At 40.8% G+C, this 17,884-nt stretch overlaps 2 protein-coding genes across 4 annotated transcripts; one reads left to right on the forward strand and one right to left on the reverse strand.

Annotated features, from left to right (window-relative positions):
• Window positions 1-1,277: 1,277 nt before the first annotated feature.
• Window positions 1,278-7,927, reverse strand: smim7 (small integral membrane protein 7). 3 transcript variants are annotated; one of them, XM_034582172.1, is made up of 6 exons: window positions 7,775-7,923; window positions 7,518-7,559; window positions 3,127-3,304; window positions 2,191-2,380; window positions 1,957-2,062; window positions 1,278-1,821 (listed from the first exon to the last, which is right to left on the reverse strand). In XM_034582172.1, the coding sequence occupies exons 1-6, from the start codon at window positions 7,798-7,800 to the stop codon at window positions 1,617-1,619; spliced, it is 747 nt and encodes a 248-aa protein (XP_034438063.1). In that variant the 5' UTR covers window positions 7,801-7,923; the 3' UTR covers window positions 1,278-1,616. The 3 variants fall into 3 exon arrangements, with proteins under 3 accessions (XP_034438063.1, XP_034438064.1, XP_034438065.1); XM_034582173.1 differs by lacking the exons at window positions 7,518-7,559; window positions 7,775-7,923 and adding an exon at window positions 4,109-4,236; XM_034582174.1 differs by lacking the exons at window positions 1,278-1,821; window positions 1,957-2,062; window positions 2,191-2,380; window positions 3,127-3,304 and adding exons at window positions 5,187-5,870; window positions 6,427-6,517; window positions 6,614-6,666 and having other exon boundaries at window positions 7,775-7,927.
• Window positions 7,928-8,840: 913 nt separating this feature from the next.
• On the forward strand, window positions 8,841-16,426 carry tmem38a (transmembrane protein 38A). The gene is made up of 6 exons (XM_034582170.1): window positions 8,841-9,503; window positions 12,403-12,559; window positions 13,565-13,749; window positions 14,353-14,440; window positions 14,955-15,072; window positions 15,730-16,426. The coding sequence occupies exons 1-6, from the start codon at window positions 9,380-9,382 to the stop codon at window positions 15,928-15,930; spliced, it is 873 nt and encodes a 290-aa protein (XP_034438061.1). The 5' UTR covers window positions 8,841-9,379; the 3' UTR covers window positions 15,931-16,426.
• The last annotated feature ends 1,458 nt before the right edge of the window (window positions 16,427-17,884 follow it).

The following is a 17,884-nucleotide window of genomic DNA, read 5'->3' on the forward strand; positions in this document are numbered from 1 at the left end:
TAAAAATAAAACTGAAGTAATTGTTTTTGGAGACGAGGAAGAGCGATTATAAGTCTGTAAAGTTAAAAAACACAAACCAAGATAGAAATCTTGGTGTAGTCGTGGACGCAGGCCGTAACATTAACAGCCACATTAACACCATTGCAAAGTCACATTTTTACCACCTTAAGAACATGTCGAGGATAAAAGAACTTATGTCTCAGCAGGATTTGGAAAAACTTGTCCATTCATTCGTCTTCTGCCGACTTGACCATAGTATTTGTGTCTTTAGAAGGTCTCTGGAAAAAAATATCGATCAAAAAGTTGCAGCTAATTCAAAATAAAGCTGCTGGAGTCGTCACTAACACCAAGAGTGGATCATTTCACTCCAGTTGTGAGATCCTTACACTGGCTCCCTGAAGAATTGACTTCAAAATCCTGCTGTTGGTTTATAAAGCACTGAATGGTTTAGAGCCCAAACATATTTCTGATCTCCTGCTACGTTATGAACCATCCAGACCCCTCAGGTCGTCAGGAACAGGTCTACTTTCAAAACTAAACATGGAGACGCAATGTTCCACTGCAACTTCTTTTTAGTCAATGCTGGGGACTTCCTGTTTGCCACAGCCTTTTATTAAATCAAATAATTACCCATTTCTTACACTGCATTGTTGTTTTCACTCATTTATTTATGTATTTATTTGTTATGCTCTATGTAACTTTTTCAATGCTTCCTTTTCTGTTTTGTCTTATGTTGCTTTTACACTTTGTCATGACGCCTTTTATATAAAGCACATTCAATTGGAATGTGCTGTACAAATAAACTCGCCAAACTAGACACACTGAGGCTCTGACACGATTTGATTCCAATGTCTTCCTCATATAATTTCCTCTTCAGTGTCAAATTGTGCTCATGGCTCATCAGAGTACAGAGCCTTCAAATACTGGAGGGGGAGCATCAGCAGTATTATATCAGCATTGTACAAGGCTGTGAGTAAAACACTCTTGTGTCAACACATAACTTCAGCCTTTACCTACAGCGTTGCACCAACTCCACAGTCAGGACTCACAGAACAAGCAAATTTCATAACAGTCACCTGGTGGATGGACCTGACAGTAGAAATTGTTTTATCTCTAATTGATCTAACAGTTAATGTCCTGTCTTAAATTGACCAGGAAGCCTACTTTGTTGTAGGCTGATGAGTATTGTCGACTTTCTCCGTGAATGAATCAAAGTTTGAACTCCATCATCTTCTACTCGCCTGTGTCTCCAAATAAGAAAGATCGCAAGACATGACTGATGGTCGAGCGGTCAACTTTAATAAGTTACTCTCAAAACATCGAATTCCCCACTTTCAAAGAAGTGCTAAAAAAAAAAAAAAAAAGGAGATGTCATTAAATTTATTAGATGCGCACATTCAAAATTAGAGGCCACGTGCACGGACATGATGATTAGTTGTGACGTTGATGGGCTGGAGGGGTGAGCCTCTCCTTGGAGGTGTGTCCTCTGGTACTGGAGATATTGTTTCTGAGCAGGTCGTGGCCACGTTAATTTAAGGATGAAATTATTTGATTTTTCCAATTAAAGTCTCCACAGTGCACAGTTTTCAAATGGCGTCATGATGGAAGGAGTGTTATCACTTTGAGTTGTATGAGGAAAAGCGCTGGTTCAAGGGGTTCTCTGGTGACTTCATCCATTCCTTCTTCAGCTGCTGCTTCAGCTGCGACAATCTCATGTTGGGGTTCTCCTTTTTTAGGAGAGGCATGTTCTCCTCCTCATAGGCAAGAAATGCTGCTTTCATCCTCCGCTCCGGGTGGCGGTCCAGGTCCTCAGGCCCCGTGCTAGAGGACGAAGCAGACAGAATGAATAACAATGAATCGTTAACATTCACAAGTCACATTTGCTGTCAATTAAAATCAGCATCGCAGAGATTACTAGGACAACAGGGTGTCACACAGAGCAAACTGTAAATGTACCTCAGCACAGCGATGGCATCTTCTATTGATCTGGCTTCCACTGCTCCTTTTTCAGGGATAATTATGTTCACGTTCTCCTCCAGTGGAGTCTCCAGGTGGCTCTTTTCTGTAGGAAACAATCATTTGAAACATGAAAAAGGTGGTGTCATAGTTAAACAAAACCCACTTTGGGGTTTCAGCCACTGCTTTCTGATTTTATCAGATCCTGACTCATCTTGACAACCCGATCTTTACCTTTCGGTTGGAGCTCCTCTTGCTGCTGCTGCTCATTCTGAAGCGTCTCCTCGATCTGGGCCCGGGTCACTTTTCCTACACCTGCAACCTCATTTGATTTGCCTTTAATCGTGGCGAACTCTTCATCCAGAAGGCGCTGGTTTTCTTTTTTCCTCTCCAGGAGTTCCATCCTCTTCTTCTCCTTGTCATCCTGGAAAAGCAGGATGATTTTATATTCTTACAGACCAAAAATATTGGATCAGACATCTAAAATACCTCATTATTGATGGTTCTTTAAAACTATTAGATATAAAGGCTGTATGTGGATCTTTTAAAGATGGCAGAAGTTGTGCATTTGCTCATCTTAATAAGTCGGTTAGCCACAGAACAATGACTCACAACAAAACACTTACAGCATAGTATATTGTGTGCTTGACAAAGAGACATTCAAATAAATCCCAAGTTAAGTTCCCAAAGAAGTGAGTCCATTATGGTTTGTGAAGCGTCTGTGTGCACCTAACAAGACGCAGAGTTAAGTCGAGGTCAAGCTCAGCCTGTCTGGGAACATATTTTTTGTCTGTCTCTCTCTGAAATCAATGTAGCTTTACTTAAACGCATCCACTGTCATTTTGTACACTAGGTACATAAAGATATTTAAGATTACTAAATACATTTCGGTCTTAAATGCTGATCAAAGAAAAGGGAATGTGTTCTATATTTTCTCTCTGTTTGTTTGTGCTGTTCTGTAATTAGCTGCTAATACAAAAACCAGCAGGGGAAAGTTAAGACTTAATCCCATCTAGACTTCAGACCTGTGGATTTATGTGTGAAAAAGGTAAGACAGGATTCCTGCCCCGCACTAAAAGCTGTTTTCAAATATGACAACATTTCTGTCGTGTTTCTTTCTTCCTCTCTGAGCAGGCTACCCAGGGGGAGCCGGTTGGAGTGACAGCTCACCTTTCTCTGCCCCTTCTTGAGCACATGTTTGTCAGTTTCCTGCCACAGGGAGTCCTCCTCCTCCTTCTTCTTGCGGGCGTCTTCCACCGCCTTGGCCTCGGCCTTTCGGGCTCTGGCTGTGACCGCCTTGGAGTTCTCGCCCTGGAACTTCTTTGGCATCCCAGCAGTTGCTCTTCGGCTGCGAGAGACACAAGCAGACAAGTGTGAGTCACGTATCACTGGCAAGAGATATTTCAAGACTTATGCATGGTGATACGGGCCAGGCTTAAATGTCATTATTCAACTTGAGCTGAGACAATAAGCTGAGTGATGATTCGGCAGAAAAATAATCTGTTTTGATATTCACTTAAATCTTTAATAATTTGAAGTTGTCCCCTGAGGCTCTGCAAGAGGCGTGAGTGGCATTTATTCACGAATGTGGACACTTTAAATTCCAACAATCACAATAAAAAAACCAACGGATTGATAGAATATGAGCTGAACCATTATGTGAGACAGATGGTGTTCGCTTTTCTCCTTTCTTTTAGTGTTTCTCACACATGTAGACATAATATCTCTGGTGGCTCAACGTGCAGTGTTCACACTGTGGTTAATGTGCACCACAAACTGAAACTGAACAGAAATATATAGAAACAACCTGACATTCATTTCGTACACATGAACGAAGGAAACGCAAGCTAGTGTATAACTTCCATTACTTAGCATCGGTTCAAATGGGTGGGCTAGCTAACTGATGAACAACACAGGCTGAACTAGCAGGTGAATGTAGCCTAGCCTTCATTCTCAGAAACAACAGCATCAGCAGCGCCTCTGCTTGTTGCGTGCAGCTGGTTAGCCTTTAGCTAGTCGCTGTTAGCCTGGTGAACTGGACCGTTTCAACAGTCAACAAACCAAATGTTCCCAAATCGACGAGCGCCGAATCTTAGCTAAGGTGCGAGCGGTCACAAAACCCAAAGGCCGAGCTCTGCGCGAGGTTTCATACCAGAACGAGAAGAGAAACAGGTCGTAGCTGGACGACTGTTGTTTCGAGGAGGCGTCTCTGCCGGAGACGTCGACCCTGCGTCAGCCGCTGGATCCTGCGTCGGCGGCCTCGACGTCACTGCGTCGAATTGAATGGGAATTTAACCCTTTGATTCACAACATGGGTCAAAAGGGACCTGGCTCAGTTTTTATTTTCTATATCTTCATCATTCAGTATTTCAGGTATTTTCCCCAATTAACTTGTTTTTGATCATCACAAATCCTTACGAATAAAAATCATTTTTGTACCAGTATCCTTCAAATGCACATGAGTCAAAAATGACCCGTATTCATTACCTGTGTTGTTTCATGCATGAGTGTTTCTTTGCTCCATGTTCTAAATAAATGTATTTTATCTTTTAATATTCGAAGTATTCATTAAATATCTGTTTTTTGATTACCACAAATCATTATTTTCCTTTTCCCTTTCTTAATTTATAAACAAACATAGGTTTTGTATTTGTATACAGAATGTATTCACCATGGAACACCTTCCATTCTGCAGCTGCTTTTGAACACCTGATGCATGTGAGTCTTATTTTACAATCCATTACGAGTGAGAAAGAGAAATATGTACAATACTAACTAGCTGTTAGCGCACTAGCTTCTTTTCTGGCTAGCTAAGCATAACTAGATCAACTAAATAAATCTCGAAAAATAACAGTATGTACTTAGTAGACTGATTGACGCGCATTTAAAAAATATGTTATTGAATTTCTTCATCCAGAGTGTTAGTATGGCTGGTCGCAATCATTTCAGACTTACGGTGTAATGGTCATAAAGATGCTGCATGAAGAACAGGATGAGGAAAATGAGGAGGCAATTCTTGGTCTATAAATAAGCTATAAAACAATACAGCAGAGAAACACCCAGCCATGCATGAAATAACAGGAAATGGATAGGGGTCATTTTTTTTACCCCATGTTGTCTATCTATCTATCTATCTATCTATCTATCTATCTGTCTATCTATCTATCAAACATATTTAATGCATCATTCATTGTAAGGTCAGTATAGTCAGTCATTTAACAGACACTGGATAAGAAAATTGTATTTTTATTGGAAAGAGAACAAGGACACATTTACATCAAAGTGCATATTCATTTACTTACAGCCCAGGTGTCCCAGACCACAGGAAATGACAGTTTCTATCTGAGAGGCTGCACATAACAACAGATGAATTTTGAGTTGTTTATACATCTTATCATATATGCACACAGGAAAAGGGACCATGGTAAGTTTGAGAGGCTTTAGGACAGAACAAGGTCCTTAAATGATGACAGTCAGCTAAAAAGCCACAGAAAAAACAATTCTATCCTGTTAACAAAGGCTGTGCATCGTTTACAACCCAGGTGATCTTTTTTTTTTTATATTGGCAATGCTGAAGAAAACATCCCATTTTCTGTACAGAAGCTCGAGGGCACATGACAACACATGTCCAGCAGAGGGCAGGGCTATTCATAGAGTCACAGTTTACAGAAAAGTAAAAATGTGAAAACCTCTATCAGACAAAATAAATACAGTGATTAATAAATTCCTGTACAGCGACACCAGAAGTAGTTTTTGAATTAGAGGTGGTAAAGAAAATAGAGTAGACTTATAGTTTAAAAGGGCCAAAGTAACAGAAAGGTTCTATAAAGAAGTAATTTAGAGCATCCATCTTGAAAAACCCAGAAGGATTCCGGATTCTGGTCCCTGCAAATGTCGATCATGATCCAAATAATCTGTGAGGATTGAAGACAGTCAACCAGTTAGATGAGGAACAAGTTCACAGCACATTTCTGGGACTTTCTAAGTATTTTTAAAATGTAGAAAATAAACTGGAGCAGAGTTGAGACAGGATGAAGGAAGAAATATTATGAATAACATAATAACTAATTCAAACAAGATATCACAAGATGGTTGATATTCACATTCTTACTTGAAAGCTGTGACCAAAAAATCCTATGCTCGACATTAGCTAATTAGGATCCTACTAAAAAGATCAATAAAATCTATTATGGGTTGATTGTTTTTAAACAACAATGGAGCTCTTTGGAACAGTTACAAGACAATACATATTTGGGGCATCTATTAAGTATCTATTTATTGTTGGTTTTGATTTTTTAAGTGATTTTGCCAATAATGTACAAAATATAGATTATTACCACCATTGTAAAAACAGACACCTTTAAAAACATTGCGTGAGTGAAAGTTACAGAGCAGCAAATTCACCTTTACATCCAATACTAACTCATTTTAAGTACATGGGCAGCAGTGGGCTCCCAGCATCTTACTCACACTATCATGCAGAACATGATGAAGATGTTCCAGAGAGCGATGAAGATCCGAAAGTATCGCAGGCTGAGCAGGAACTCTCTGATGTTGTCGCCTGAAGAAGATACCAATCATTTTTAAATGGCCAAGCTTTTACATACTAGTGTCTTTCTTAATTGTGATTCTATCTCTCTGTAACACTCATACACACCTGTTGTTGGCGCTCTGGAGTCATCTCCAAATCCCTGGGCCTCCTTCCTTTTGCTGTAAAACATGGACAGTCAAACTCCCCCAGTTTCATTTTCTCTGCACCTCTATGAGTTACAGGTCGGACATTACAATTTTACTGACGTGTAACTACGCCTTTAAGCATTGTTTAACATTTACATTATGATTGTTATTTCATTTGCCTTGTTGATTATTTCTTGTCTTTGTGTCTGATTGAGTCAATAATGCTTGATTCTTGTTGTTTGAGTAATAGATTCTGATGCTGTATTACTGTATTTATGTTGTGCTGTTTCCTGTTGCTCTGCGGTGGTTATACATTGTCTTGACATTTCTGATTTTGTTGCTATTGCTTCATCTTCTGTCTGTGGCATGTAACCCTCACTTCACCTGCATCAGAGCATCTCGCCAAATGGTAAATGCAGTTTAAAGCAGCACGACACCTTTTTATAAAGAGTGGGTGGGATAATAATAAATAGGGCCATCCCTTAAATATATAAATATTTAAAGCTTGGTTTTATTTACAGTAATATAACTGACATTATGAAGATTGAGAAAATCGACTGAAAGTGGCTTTGACACGCCTCAACACATTCATATCATAACCTCAATACCCTTTGCTTATTTTGTATTTTCTTCTCTTCAACTTTATGTATTTAATTCTTTTGTTGAGCTTCTAATGATGACAAAATAAATACTATAACTTTATTTATCCTGAATGATACTGAAAGAATATTTTTGTACAACCTTGATCTTTTCTTTGATCACATTTTGAGTGATTATCATTGAGCATTTGACAGGTAGGTGTCTGTGGGTCGTTCTTTCCAGTAATTTAACTGTGTTTAGACTAGATGCTGAGTCAGACTTGTGTCAGGGACGTGACCACTCACAGTTTGAAGTTCAGCACGGCCCCTGCATTCACCAGTAAGGTCCTGTGGAGCACAGAGAGACACGGTGTCTACAGGGGAGCTTGTTTACCTGCGGGGCTAACGCTAGCTGCTGAGCTGGCATTAGCAACGGAGCTAGTTAGCTTGTCACACCGCCATCTTACTGACGCCACAGTGGACAGTAACACACACAGAGAAGAAGACGGTTTAATAAAAGAACTGTTTCCGTGTTAAAATCCGTCAGACATTGAATCATTTACCCGAATATCAACAGATTCGCGATCATCTTGTTTCTCGTCACATCACAGAGACGCCTCACTTCCGCATTCGGCTACGTCACCAGGAATGTGACCATTGAGGTTCCAGTGTACCGACTAGACTTGACTCAGGGTTTTTGCTGCCCTCAGTTTGACTTGTCAGGAGGTCGAGAACAAAAACAGCAACGAGCGCCACCATCAGCCAAGAAATATAACAACAACAAAATTTCATATGTAGACATCAAGAAGAAACTACATGAGACTAGTAACTATTTCAAACACTGCTGGGAATATAATGATCAATATTTCCTAAGATAATCACATGGTATGTATGGAAAAGCTTAATCTATTGAGTAACTAAAGTAGCTGTGTAGAAAGTACAATACTTCACCCTGAAAGTCCAGCATCAGTATAAAGCACCTTAAACAGAACCAGTGAAGAATGAAGCAAGTTTACAAAATCCATCGAAAGATGAAAACACATTCAGGGGGAAGTAGAACAGACTGACAAGCAAAGTCTAATTAATTATATTTATGTATGATAATGATATATTTATGCAGTACTTCTTACGACATTGTTATAAAGTGCTTCACAAATAAAAACACACCCAAGTAAAAAAAATAACGTTCAATGTGCATAAAAACTAACTAAAAATCAGTTATAAAGGAACAAATAAACGCTTAAAAAAGACCAAACGTGACAGAAGACTACAAATCACCCGCAATACAATATGTTTATGTTATTTAGGAAATGTTGTCAAAATTGAATGAGACAATTGGGTTAAATAATAATAATAACAAAAATAAAAAAAATTATAATAATAGCTGGTTAGGTTTCGTGACTTTGGTGCCCCCTGGTGGTGGAAAAGGTGGCTGCTGTTTTTATTAATCTCCTTAGGAATGAAAAACGATTAAAAAAAAAAAACAATATTAAAACAATTAAATAAAAACATATAATAAATATACGAGGCGTTTGAGGAGCACTGCACGTTTCACTACAGCCTTTCTACGCGGTCTGTGAGAATGTAAACAAGCGGTGACATCAGCAAACGTTGCGGAGCTGCGGGGGATTAGACTCGGGCACTTGGCTGCATGCGAGTCCGCCTCGGTGCAGGAGCTGATCCGGATTTATGGATGTTTAATTGTGATTTTTTTCATGAACGAGTGAAACAGTCGTAAGTGAACGTGGACGCGAGGCTCGTCTCGACGTGTTGTGTCTCCAGGGCTGCGGACAAACGTCCCTGTGATGCAACAATGAGGAGGATGAGGAGGACGAAGAGGAAGGCAGGAGAAAGAGCAATTGGTTTGTCAGTGTAATTCTCAAGCAGCTGGCATGTGGACCTCCCCTCCACAGCAGCTGGCACGGAGCTGCTGCTGCTGATGATGATGATGAAGATGATGAAGATGAAGATGAAGATGCTGTGGAGATGAGCGGTATTAATAGGTGGGCTTCAGTGTCACAGGCTTTCACTGTCGAGACCTCGGTGGGCTTGGTGGAGAGTCGGTGGACCGGGTTAGGGGGGGCTTCCGATTCAGAGTGCGCGCTTGGAATAACAAATAGAATTAAACAAAGACATTAAAAAACAAGGATCGTTGTCAGAGACTCAACATGGAGGTGCTGTCAGTTCTCAATTTGGACGACTTAGCCCAAGCGTTCTCCAAAATGGGAATGTTTCCTGTTTTTGATGTCGCTTATTACATCGTGTCCATCCTGTACCTCAAGTATGAGCCAGGTGAGTTTCTTTTCTGTTTGCTGATCAAGTTAAAGGTGTTTGAATTAAAGATTAACACGATAAACCTGTTTCTATAAGGTAATACAGAGGTGCAGCGTCTGTACAAGCTTCACACTCACCGGACTTCTGTGTATTTACAACTATTTAAAGTAAAAGAAAACACAGCTAAAATAACATATTTCTAGTATAAATACAAATATTAATATATAAGTAATAACTGGAATTTAAACAATCTAGTGTTTGTAGAATAAATTGAATAATAATGTTATAATACTTCTGTCAGTTTTAACGTTCATTTCTGACATTCTTCTGTGATATAAACACTCCGGGCTCTTATATCCCAATATGGGCTTTCTGCTGTTATCTCTACAGTTGCCCTATATCCTTATAAAGCATGACCTGCATAAGCCGGAGCACCACAGCTCTCTGCTTCACTTGCTGTGAGGTGACTGTGTGTGTGTGTGTGTGTCTGCTGCAGCCTGACCTCATTTACTCTGTGGGAAACCACTGGAGTAGATTAAAACCACTCAGCTTTGGGTCAAGTTGGATATTTTTCCAAGATTTAGCTCCTCTGAATTGACGTTGACCGCCGTAAGGAGGCTGAAACCCGAGAGAAGGCCTGTGCATACCAGCGACTTGGGGCAATAAATAGAAGATCCTGAAATAGCCGGTGTCAGTGGGCCTCCGAGACACCTCATGCTGCAGGAGGCTACATTTGGGCCGAGTGTGTTATTTAGTGTTAAACATGAATTCAGTTGTTGAGCAAGTAGCACAGCGTGACCTTATTGTCCCTTGGGGGGAGAGTGTGTGTAGAATGTGAACCAAAGCTCACAACCTTTACTGGAAGTTTACATATTGTACAACATGATTCACATGTTTCATACTTAGACAACCGGGATGCTGGAAAACAAAATTCATCTTTATGTAATTATCACCCCCATCTTCCTCTGCAATGATGCTCAAGCCACTTGCAGAGAGGAAAGTACAGGAGCGTCCAGGAAGGTGAATGAACGTTCGCGCCCCTCCTCTTCATTATTTGGCTTCAGGAAACTAAAAGGAAATTAATGGATGTGAAAAATCTACATTAACCATAATAGTTTGTTGGGGATTTACTATGATGTGGAACTTCCTGTGTGTTTATTTACAAACACAGGAAATAGAAAACAGATGACTTTTTTCCTTTGAATGAACTATCGCTTCAATCTCATCGAGCTCACAGAGTCAGATACTCACCAGTCTGTTCACAGGTCTCCGGCTGAACTTCTTCATATGTGAGAAAAGTTTTAGTTTGAAGTTCAAGGAAGCTGCATGAAATTGGCTGATTCGTCCTAAGTGATGTCACTCGAGTCACCGTCGATTGGAAGACTGGTGTCGAGTTAGAAAGAAGCAACACTTCATTCAAATTCAGTTTTAAGCACAAATCTGATGCTTTAAAACTGTGAGAATTTCACTTCACTCAGCTCACTCGTAAAAATGCATCAACATGTGTCAGTAAGGACTTCTGTATCAAAGTATTTGTGTAGTGAGTGTAAAGCTGAGATCAACTTTTAAATTAGTTTACTTCAAGTTTTACAGGTGTTAAAAAAAGCAGATGTTCCGTAGTATAGAGGTTAAGGTGATTGTCCTGATAACATATTCGTTTTTTGTCAATCCATCCATCTATAACACTTATCGTTTTGAGGGTCGCGTGGGGGGGAGGGGAGCTGGAGCCAATCCCAGCTGTCATTTGGCGAGAGGCAGGGTCAACCCTGGACAGGGCGCCAGTGTATCTTAGAGTCGACATATGAGGCAAACAGCAATTCACACTCACATTCACACCTAACGACAATTTGGAGTCTCAAGTTAACCTAACTCCAATCTGCATGTGCTTTGACTGTGGGACGAAGCACCTGAGGAAAACTCTCCCAGAAATGAGGCGAACATGCAAACACCAAAAAGAACCATCCCTGCAAAACCAGGATTCGAAGTTGAAGGCATTAACGTGTGTTTTAGAGTTAAATCCATTATATCATTGGACTTCAGGCTGAGCTGCAGTCTGTGTCTGTGCCCAAACTCGACTTCATGACTGTAACCGAACGACTTCACATCAGAATATTTCACAGTCAAATGAACTAGCTGCCAACATTTGGAAGAATCACCATTCATCCCCCCCCCCACATGTCGGAGTAGTTCACACACTCGCCACATATCAGAGGAGCACATGAATGAGTTTTGGGATCCGCGGTGACGGAGGGGAGAAGGAGAGAGACAAGTGTGGGGGTCAGAGGTCAAGACAGTTGCAAGGCAGGAGAAGCAGTTGAGCGGGTTTTATTTATAGGGCCACATTTCTCAGGATCGGATTGCCCTTAAACCGAGAGCCGCTCACACCACGACACCCTCGCCCACCTGTTGTCGGAGATCTGCGCTCGCATCTCGATTCACTGAGCGTCTCCCACAATGCTGTAACACTGGAAAGACTTTTCTCATTTAAACACACATTCTTTAAATCGTATACTTTGCATTTAAACGACTCCTGAGTCAATATTAGATTATGATAAAGAGACACATTATCAGGGCGTGCACAGACATGGTGGACAGGGTGTGGACGAAGATACAGCAGACAAACACACAAGGGATCCACAGATATTGACTTGAGAAGGTCATCGCCAACAGTTCTGAGCTTCAAGAAGAAACATTTAAAATTTTATATCTGATGCTTGTAATTTCCCCCAAAAAAGGACAAAAATAAATAACAGAACTATTTTCCCCGGTCACAGCGGAGAAGGAATTGAAGGAAAGTCTGTATATGGAAATATCTATCTATTGAGTGATTTTAATTTTAAGAAAAGACATGATAGGAAGAAAGAAAAGCGTTTTAATTGTTAAGACGCTCCCTGACAGCTGCTCCTCTGTGTTTCAGGCTCGGTGGAGGTTTCCCGCAGGAGTCCCGTGGCCTCCTGGCTCTGTGCCATGCTCTACTGCTTTGGTAGTTACATCCTGGCCGACATCATGCTCGGGAGCAGCCCCGTCGACTATTTCCAATACAACAGCCACATCCTGCTGGCCTCATCTGTCTGGTGAGAGAATCCTCAAAGTGTCTTCACCCTTCATGAGGGGAGGAGAGATTCAGTTTCAAAGTCGCACACGGTCACAAATCTGCTACTTTTAAATCCATTTTTTTTCATTAAACTTATAAGATTGTGTACGTTTTTAAAATTGTCCACTGCTAGTCATTGTATGGAGGTGATTCCATTCCAAAAAAATAATTTGACTGATAATTGGTTGATTGTGACTGTACATTTAGTTCTGACATAAAAACATAGAAATCTCAGAGAGAGCCAAATGTGAAGGATCCCTCTCCCAAGACAGAAGTGGAACTGAGCAGTTTTTATAACATTGATTAGAACAAACAGTTTGTAACATAATGGAAAAGTGTGTAAAAGTTTAAAATATCATAGTCCACAATCAGATGCCACCATGATCCACAATCCATCGCCATTATCCACAATCAGGAGTTCTCTGAGTTCACGGGAAAAGAATGAAATCTCTCCAATAACTGATTAAAACCAAACGCAACAGGAAAATGAACAGTTGGACAAACATCAGTGTGAAAAGACGTGTACTTTGACTTTTTAGTTTGGCTTATGTTCCATCTGCTAACATGGAGGAGATGGGGTTTATGACCTATACTGCAACCGGCCACCAGGGGACGGTCAAAAAGATTATGCTTCCCTTTTGGAAGCTGCCATGATGTCCATCTGTTTCTCAGACTGTTTGTGATTCCTCGATAGGGGAACATTTGTTAAAGCTGTCAGAGCAGGGACGTCCTCCTCAACATGAATCTCTTAAAGACTCAGAGTTTCTTAAATCCAGGTGACTCGGGGTCATTACCTCCACCTAGGAGGCTCTGTTTTAGCTGCTGTCAATTTGTTTGTCAGCAAGATAACAAAAACTTACAAAATGGATTTCCACAGAACTTAGAAAACATTCAGAACATGTGTTATCATCAAAGCTAAATCTTAATTATAGTGGTGAAATCTTTCCCTGATATCTTATCTTCTCTCTGTCATATCCAAACACAGGTACCTGGTCTTCTACTGCCCACTGAACCTCTTCTATAAATGTGTGGCCTTCCTGCCCGTCAAGCTGGTGTTGGTCGCCCTGAAGGAAGTCGTCCGCACCCGTAAGATTGCCGCCGGCGTTCACCACGCCCACCACGCCTACCACCACGGCTTCTTCATCATGGTCATTGTCGGATACGTCAAAGGTCAGTGTCTCACGACTTGTGTTCATACAGGAGAGCACAACAGTTTGTGTTACAATGTTGGCAGAATCCTATGCAGCATATTTCAGTGTATTTAAGTGTTTTGGATTTTGAAATTCTCATAACAACAAAGGTATAATACTCTTTAACATTGAGGCCCTGCAAGGTCAAAAATCTAATCTAATCGTTGTGCCTCACCCAGTTAATCAAATGTTGTGTTTAATCACAACCTGGAACCAGATAATGTTCAAAGGTGGAGAAAGTCAACACAGACACTCAGCACAAATCAGCCTAACAAAGATTTGAGGGATTATTATGGTCCCAGCTGCTCATTTTTGCCCCCAGGGCCTCAAATCAGGTTCACACATCCCCAGCCTGTGTTTACATGTTGAATCATTAATCCTCACAATTTAAATTAGAGCTCGGTTCTGTGCCTGCGAGGTCCAGTCCTCTTATCAGGTCTCATGTTACTCACCTACTGTAAATCCTATTTCCCCCTTTTCTTCCTCAATGTGAAACTATCCCATGAAACAGAAATGGCCACAGACAACAGGAAGGCCCTGCAGGCGACCAAGTTTTTTACACTGTCTATTTTTATCTTCTCAGGGTCGGGAGTCGCTCTCATTTCCAATTTCGAGCAGCTGCTGCGTGGAGTGTGGAGGCCCGAGACCAACGAGATCCTCAGCATGTCATTGTGAGTCTGTTTGAATGTGTGATGTTCGAATGCTGTCCGTTCATCACTGCCTCGTACAGCACGTCATCAAAACCCGAGACAGAACAAACTCAAAACCCGAGACAGAACAAACCAGTAAATATGATAAATATGATCACAGTCAAACACAAACTGCAGTTGACGTGTTGGAATCACACAAGTTTGGTGAAGGAGCTACTGTATGTCGTATTTCTTGATGTTGGCGCCCCCTAGTAGCATCATCCAAAAGAGGTCCTCTGTATGAAAATGTCCCCCCCCCCCCCAAAAGGAGTTTTTATTGTGTTAAAAAGTATTTCTAACTTTATTACATGGCTTTCATACTGTGTCATAAACACTTACTGTTGGTTGAGAGAGATAATGAACTTAACCCCATAAATATAAATGTGCTTAAAACCAGTGGAGGAGCTTTTTACCCTGCGCTCCATCTGTGATTCCACTTGTGGTGAATATGATGAACAGATGTGTCGCTGACAGTTTGTCTTTTCCGTCTCCGCAGCCCGACCAAAGCCAGTCTGTACGGAGCGATCCTCTTCACCATGCAGGAGGCTCAATGGCTGCCCGTGTCCAAGAGCATCCTCATCCTCGCCTTCACCGTCTTCATGGCCACGAGCAAGGTGCGTTTTGTCGACTGCCTGAAATTCTGATGCAAGACATGTTATGTGCATTTTTCTGCTACTTTCCTGTGGCCTCGTTGAACTCTAGTGCGTCACATTTTAAGGAAAGTGAGGAAATTCAGACTACAAGATATATAAGAAACAGGAGACAATATCATATGAAATTCAGCATTAAATTGAATAAAAAACACATTAAGGAGGAGAATATAACCGATACTACAGTTACAGTAAAATGCTAAATAGAAATAAATAGCCAAAATATCTTGAACGCAGCCATCTTGCCGCCATTTAGAGCCACAGTCTGTGCAGTAATGATCGTGGTGTAGAAACTTATCTGACGAGTACTTTGACTTTGACCTAATGTCCCATCCACTAACATGAAGGAGGAGGGATTTATGAACTATACTGCAGCCAACCACCAGGGGGGCGATAAAGATGCTTTGGATTCACTCATGAGAAGACTTTACGTTATAGCTTTATATCTATGTCTATGGTCAAGCATCAAAATCTCAATCCTATGATTCCCATGATGCAACTCATGGGCATCTTTAACTACAGCCTCCCTGAGATCATCAGAGTTATTTCATCAGGAAATTCTTTTATGATGTTTTCACTGAGCTGAGCTGAACCTTTCCAACCCTCTCTCTCCTCCTCCAGGTGGTGATGACCGCCCGACACTCCCACGGCTCCCCCTTCGCCCTCATCGAGTCCTGGGTCTGCCACCTGCTGTTCGGCTCCCCTCTGGGCGGCTCTGAGGAGGACCACCACCACGCCCCCGCCGCCGCCGCCTCACCTATCAAATCCAAGGAGGAGCTGAGCGAGGGCGCTCGCAAGAGGAAGGCCAAGAAAGCCGAGTAGGAACGTCGCGTTACACCGATGAAACTGCATCGGACTCGCCCTTGCGGCCGCCACATGATGGGGACATCCCATTCCTTTCTGGGGAAAGGGGCAGTTTGATGAGGCCCTTCCTGTTAGAGCAAAAAATGGTGCTTTCTGCATTTTACATGGCATGAGGACTCTGTAAATACCACAGCAACTGTTTCACACTTCAACCCAACCTGGACATTTTAGACCCATTTATGTAAGTGTCTGTGAACATCTGTGCCCGACACTGTGCGCTGATCCCTGTGTGTAGGACGGCCTCTCTTCGCACCACATCAGTAGTTGTGTTAGCAGGTGTCAGTGGTTTCATTCTAGTCCAAACCAAACCTTGTTTTATTAAAGAAAAACTAAATACAAATTAAATTGACTCAGAAATTCAAATATGAATAAAGCATTATGTGAAAGAACATTGCTGCTTTTTACATTGCGACAAAGACAAATTCATATCTTTGAATAAAATCAAGAGAAAATTTGCATCTTGCGTGGTTTTTCATTTTCTTTTTTTAATGACATCAACTTTTGTGAATAAATAAATGTTTAAAATCTGTTATTTAGATATACTTTAGCTTCAGAAGTATGTATTTGGGTATTGTGTTGTAGCAAAGCAGCTTTTATATTTTTATTAAAGGAACATAGACCATCTCAAAGAAAGTTTTTCAGTAACTTTTAACTTTCTACCAAGCAAACTCAAATCTACGTTTACCTCAAGGTAAGTTTTTTGAAAATGTTCAGGGCTGTTATGTACAAAAATAAAAAGAATCACAAGTGCCGACCTTCAGCCCAAACATTCTCTTAGAAACTTTAAACCCACGATGAAAACAATATTCAGGCTTTCATAAAAGTAGAAAGTGTAAAAATTAAATGTTTATAAAGATAAAAGACATATAACCTATTTTTACAACAACTGCAACTTGAAACAGAAAAGAATGGGACACCGTGATGTTAAAAAAAAACTTTTATGACTGAATCCAGACTTAAATGACTATAAGTATAAACTAGCATAAAGTGGAAACACTCAGTAAAAGTACCTCAAAATTTAAATTAAGTGTTGTTCCTCTGCAAATTGACTTTCTGAGATTTGACTAACAAGCTTTTTCAAATCCAGTCTTGACACAAACTGTATATAAAGATGGACGACATGTCTCCTATTCCTCCCACTATCAAGAAATGAAGCCCAAATATCCAGGATACCAACGCTGCCATCTTGCACATTTGGAGCTAGAGTTTGAGCATTAGCAGTCTGGATATGGAGAAGCAGCAGCGAGGTCCCGAGTCAGTCTTAGCTTTCAATCATGACATTTCACCTTGTTTTTTTATCTCATCAAATAATAATAAAAATCATATCCCAACCATTAACATTGGCGAGGTGGGATTTATGACCACCAGGTGGTGATCAAGATGCTTTGGCTTCACTTTGTGGGGGTTGTCAAGTCGTCCATATGGTTTATGTGTTTTCATATGTGAGTCGAATCTTTTGGTTCTATCTGGTTATTGTGACGACCTTGTATCTTTTGATGAACTTGTCAGTCTGAGGAACCCTCTTAATTTATTTCTAATTAATTTCACTTTCGAAGTAACTGTAAAAATAAGACGTGTTTTACTACTCACATCTTTTCCCTGAGTGGCTTCACACACACACACACACACACACACTGGTGCAGGAGTCGGCAGTAACAGTCCTCATAAAGTCTGTTATGTAACTGTGAGGCTGTTGAGCGGTGAGAGGTGAGGTCTGAGGTCAGTGGCAGGTCACGACCTGAGAAACTCTGAAGTCTCCTGCTGTGTTGACAAACACAGGCAATAAAACACTGCTGATGAACTTTGCAGGAGGTCGCTACACTCGACCTTTGACCTTAACATTCCTCACAGCAGCACAGAAGATAAGGGAGATAAAAGATCTGTTTTTTTAACCAAAAGTACATCATCAAAA

The sequence above is a fragment of the Hippoglossus hippoglossus genome, chromosome 4, assembly GCF_009819705.1.
Source record: "Hippoglossus hippoglossus isolate fHipHip1 chromosome 4, fHipHip1.pri, whole genome shotgun sequence".
NCBI lineage: Eukaryota > Metazoa > Chordata > Actinopteri > Pleuronectiformes > Pleuronectidae > Hippoglossus > Hippoglossus hippoglossus.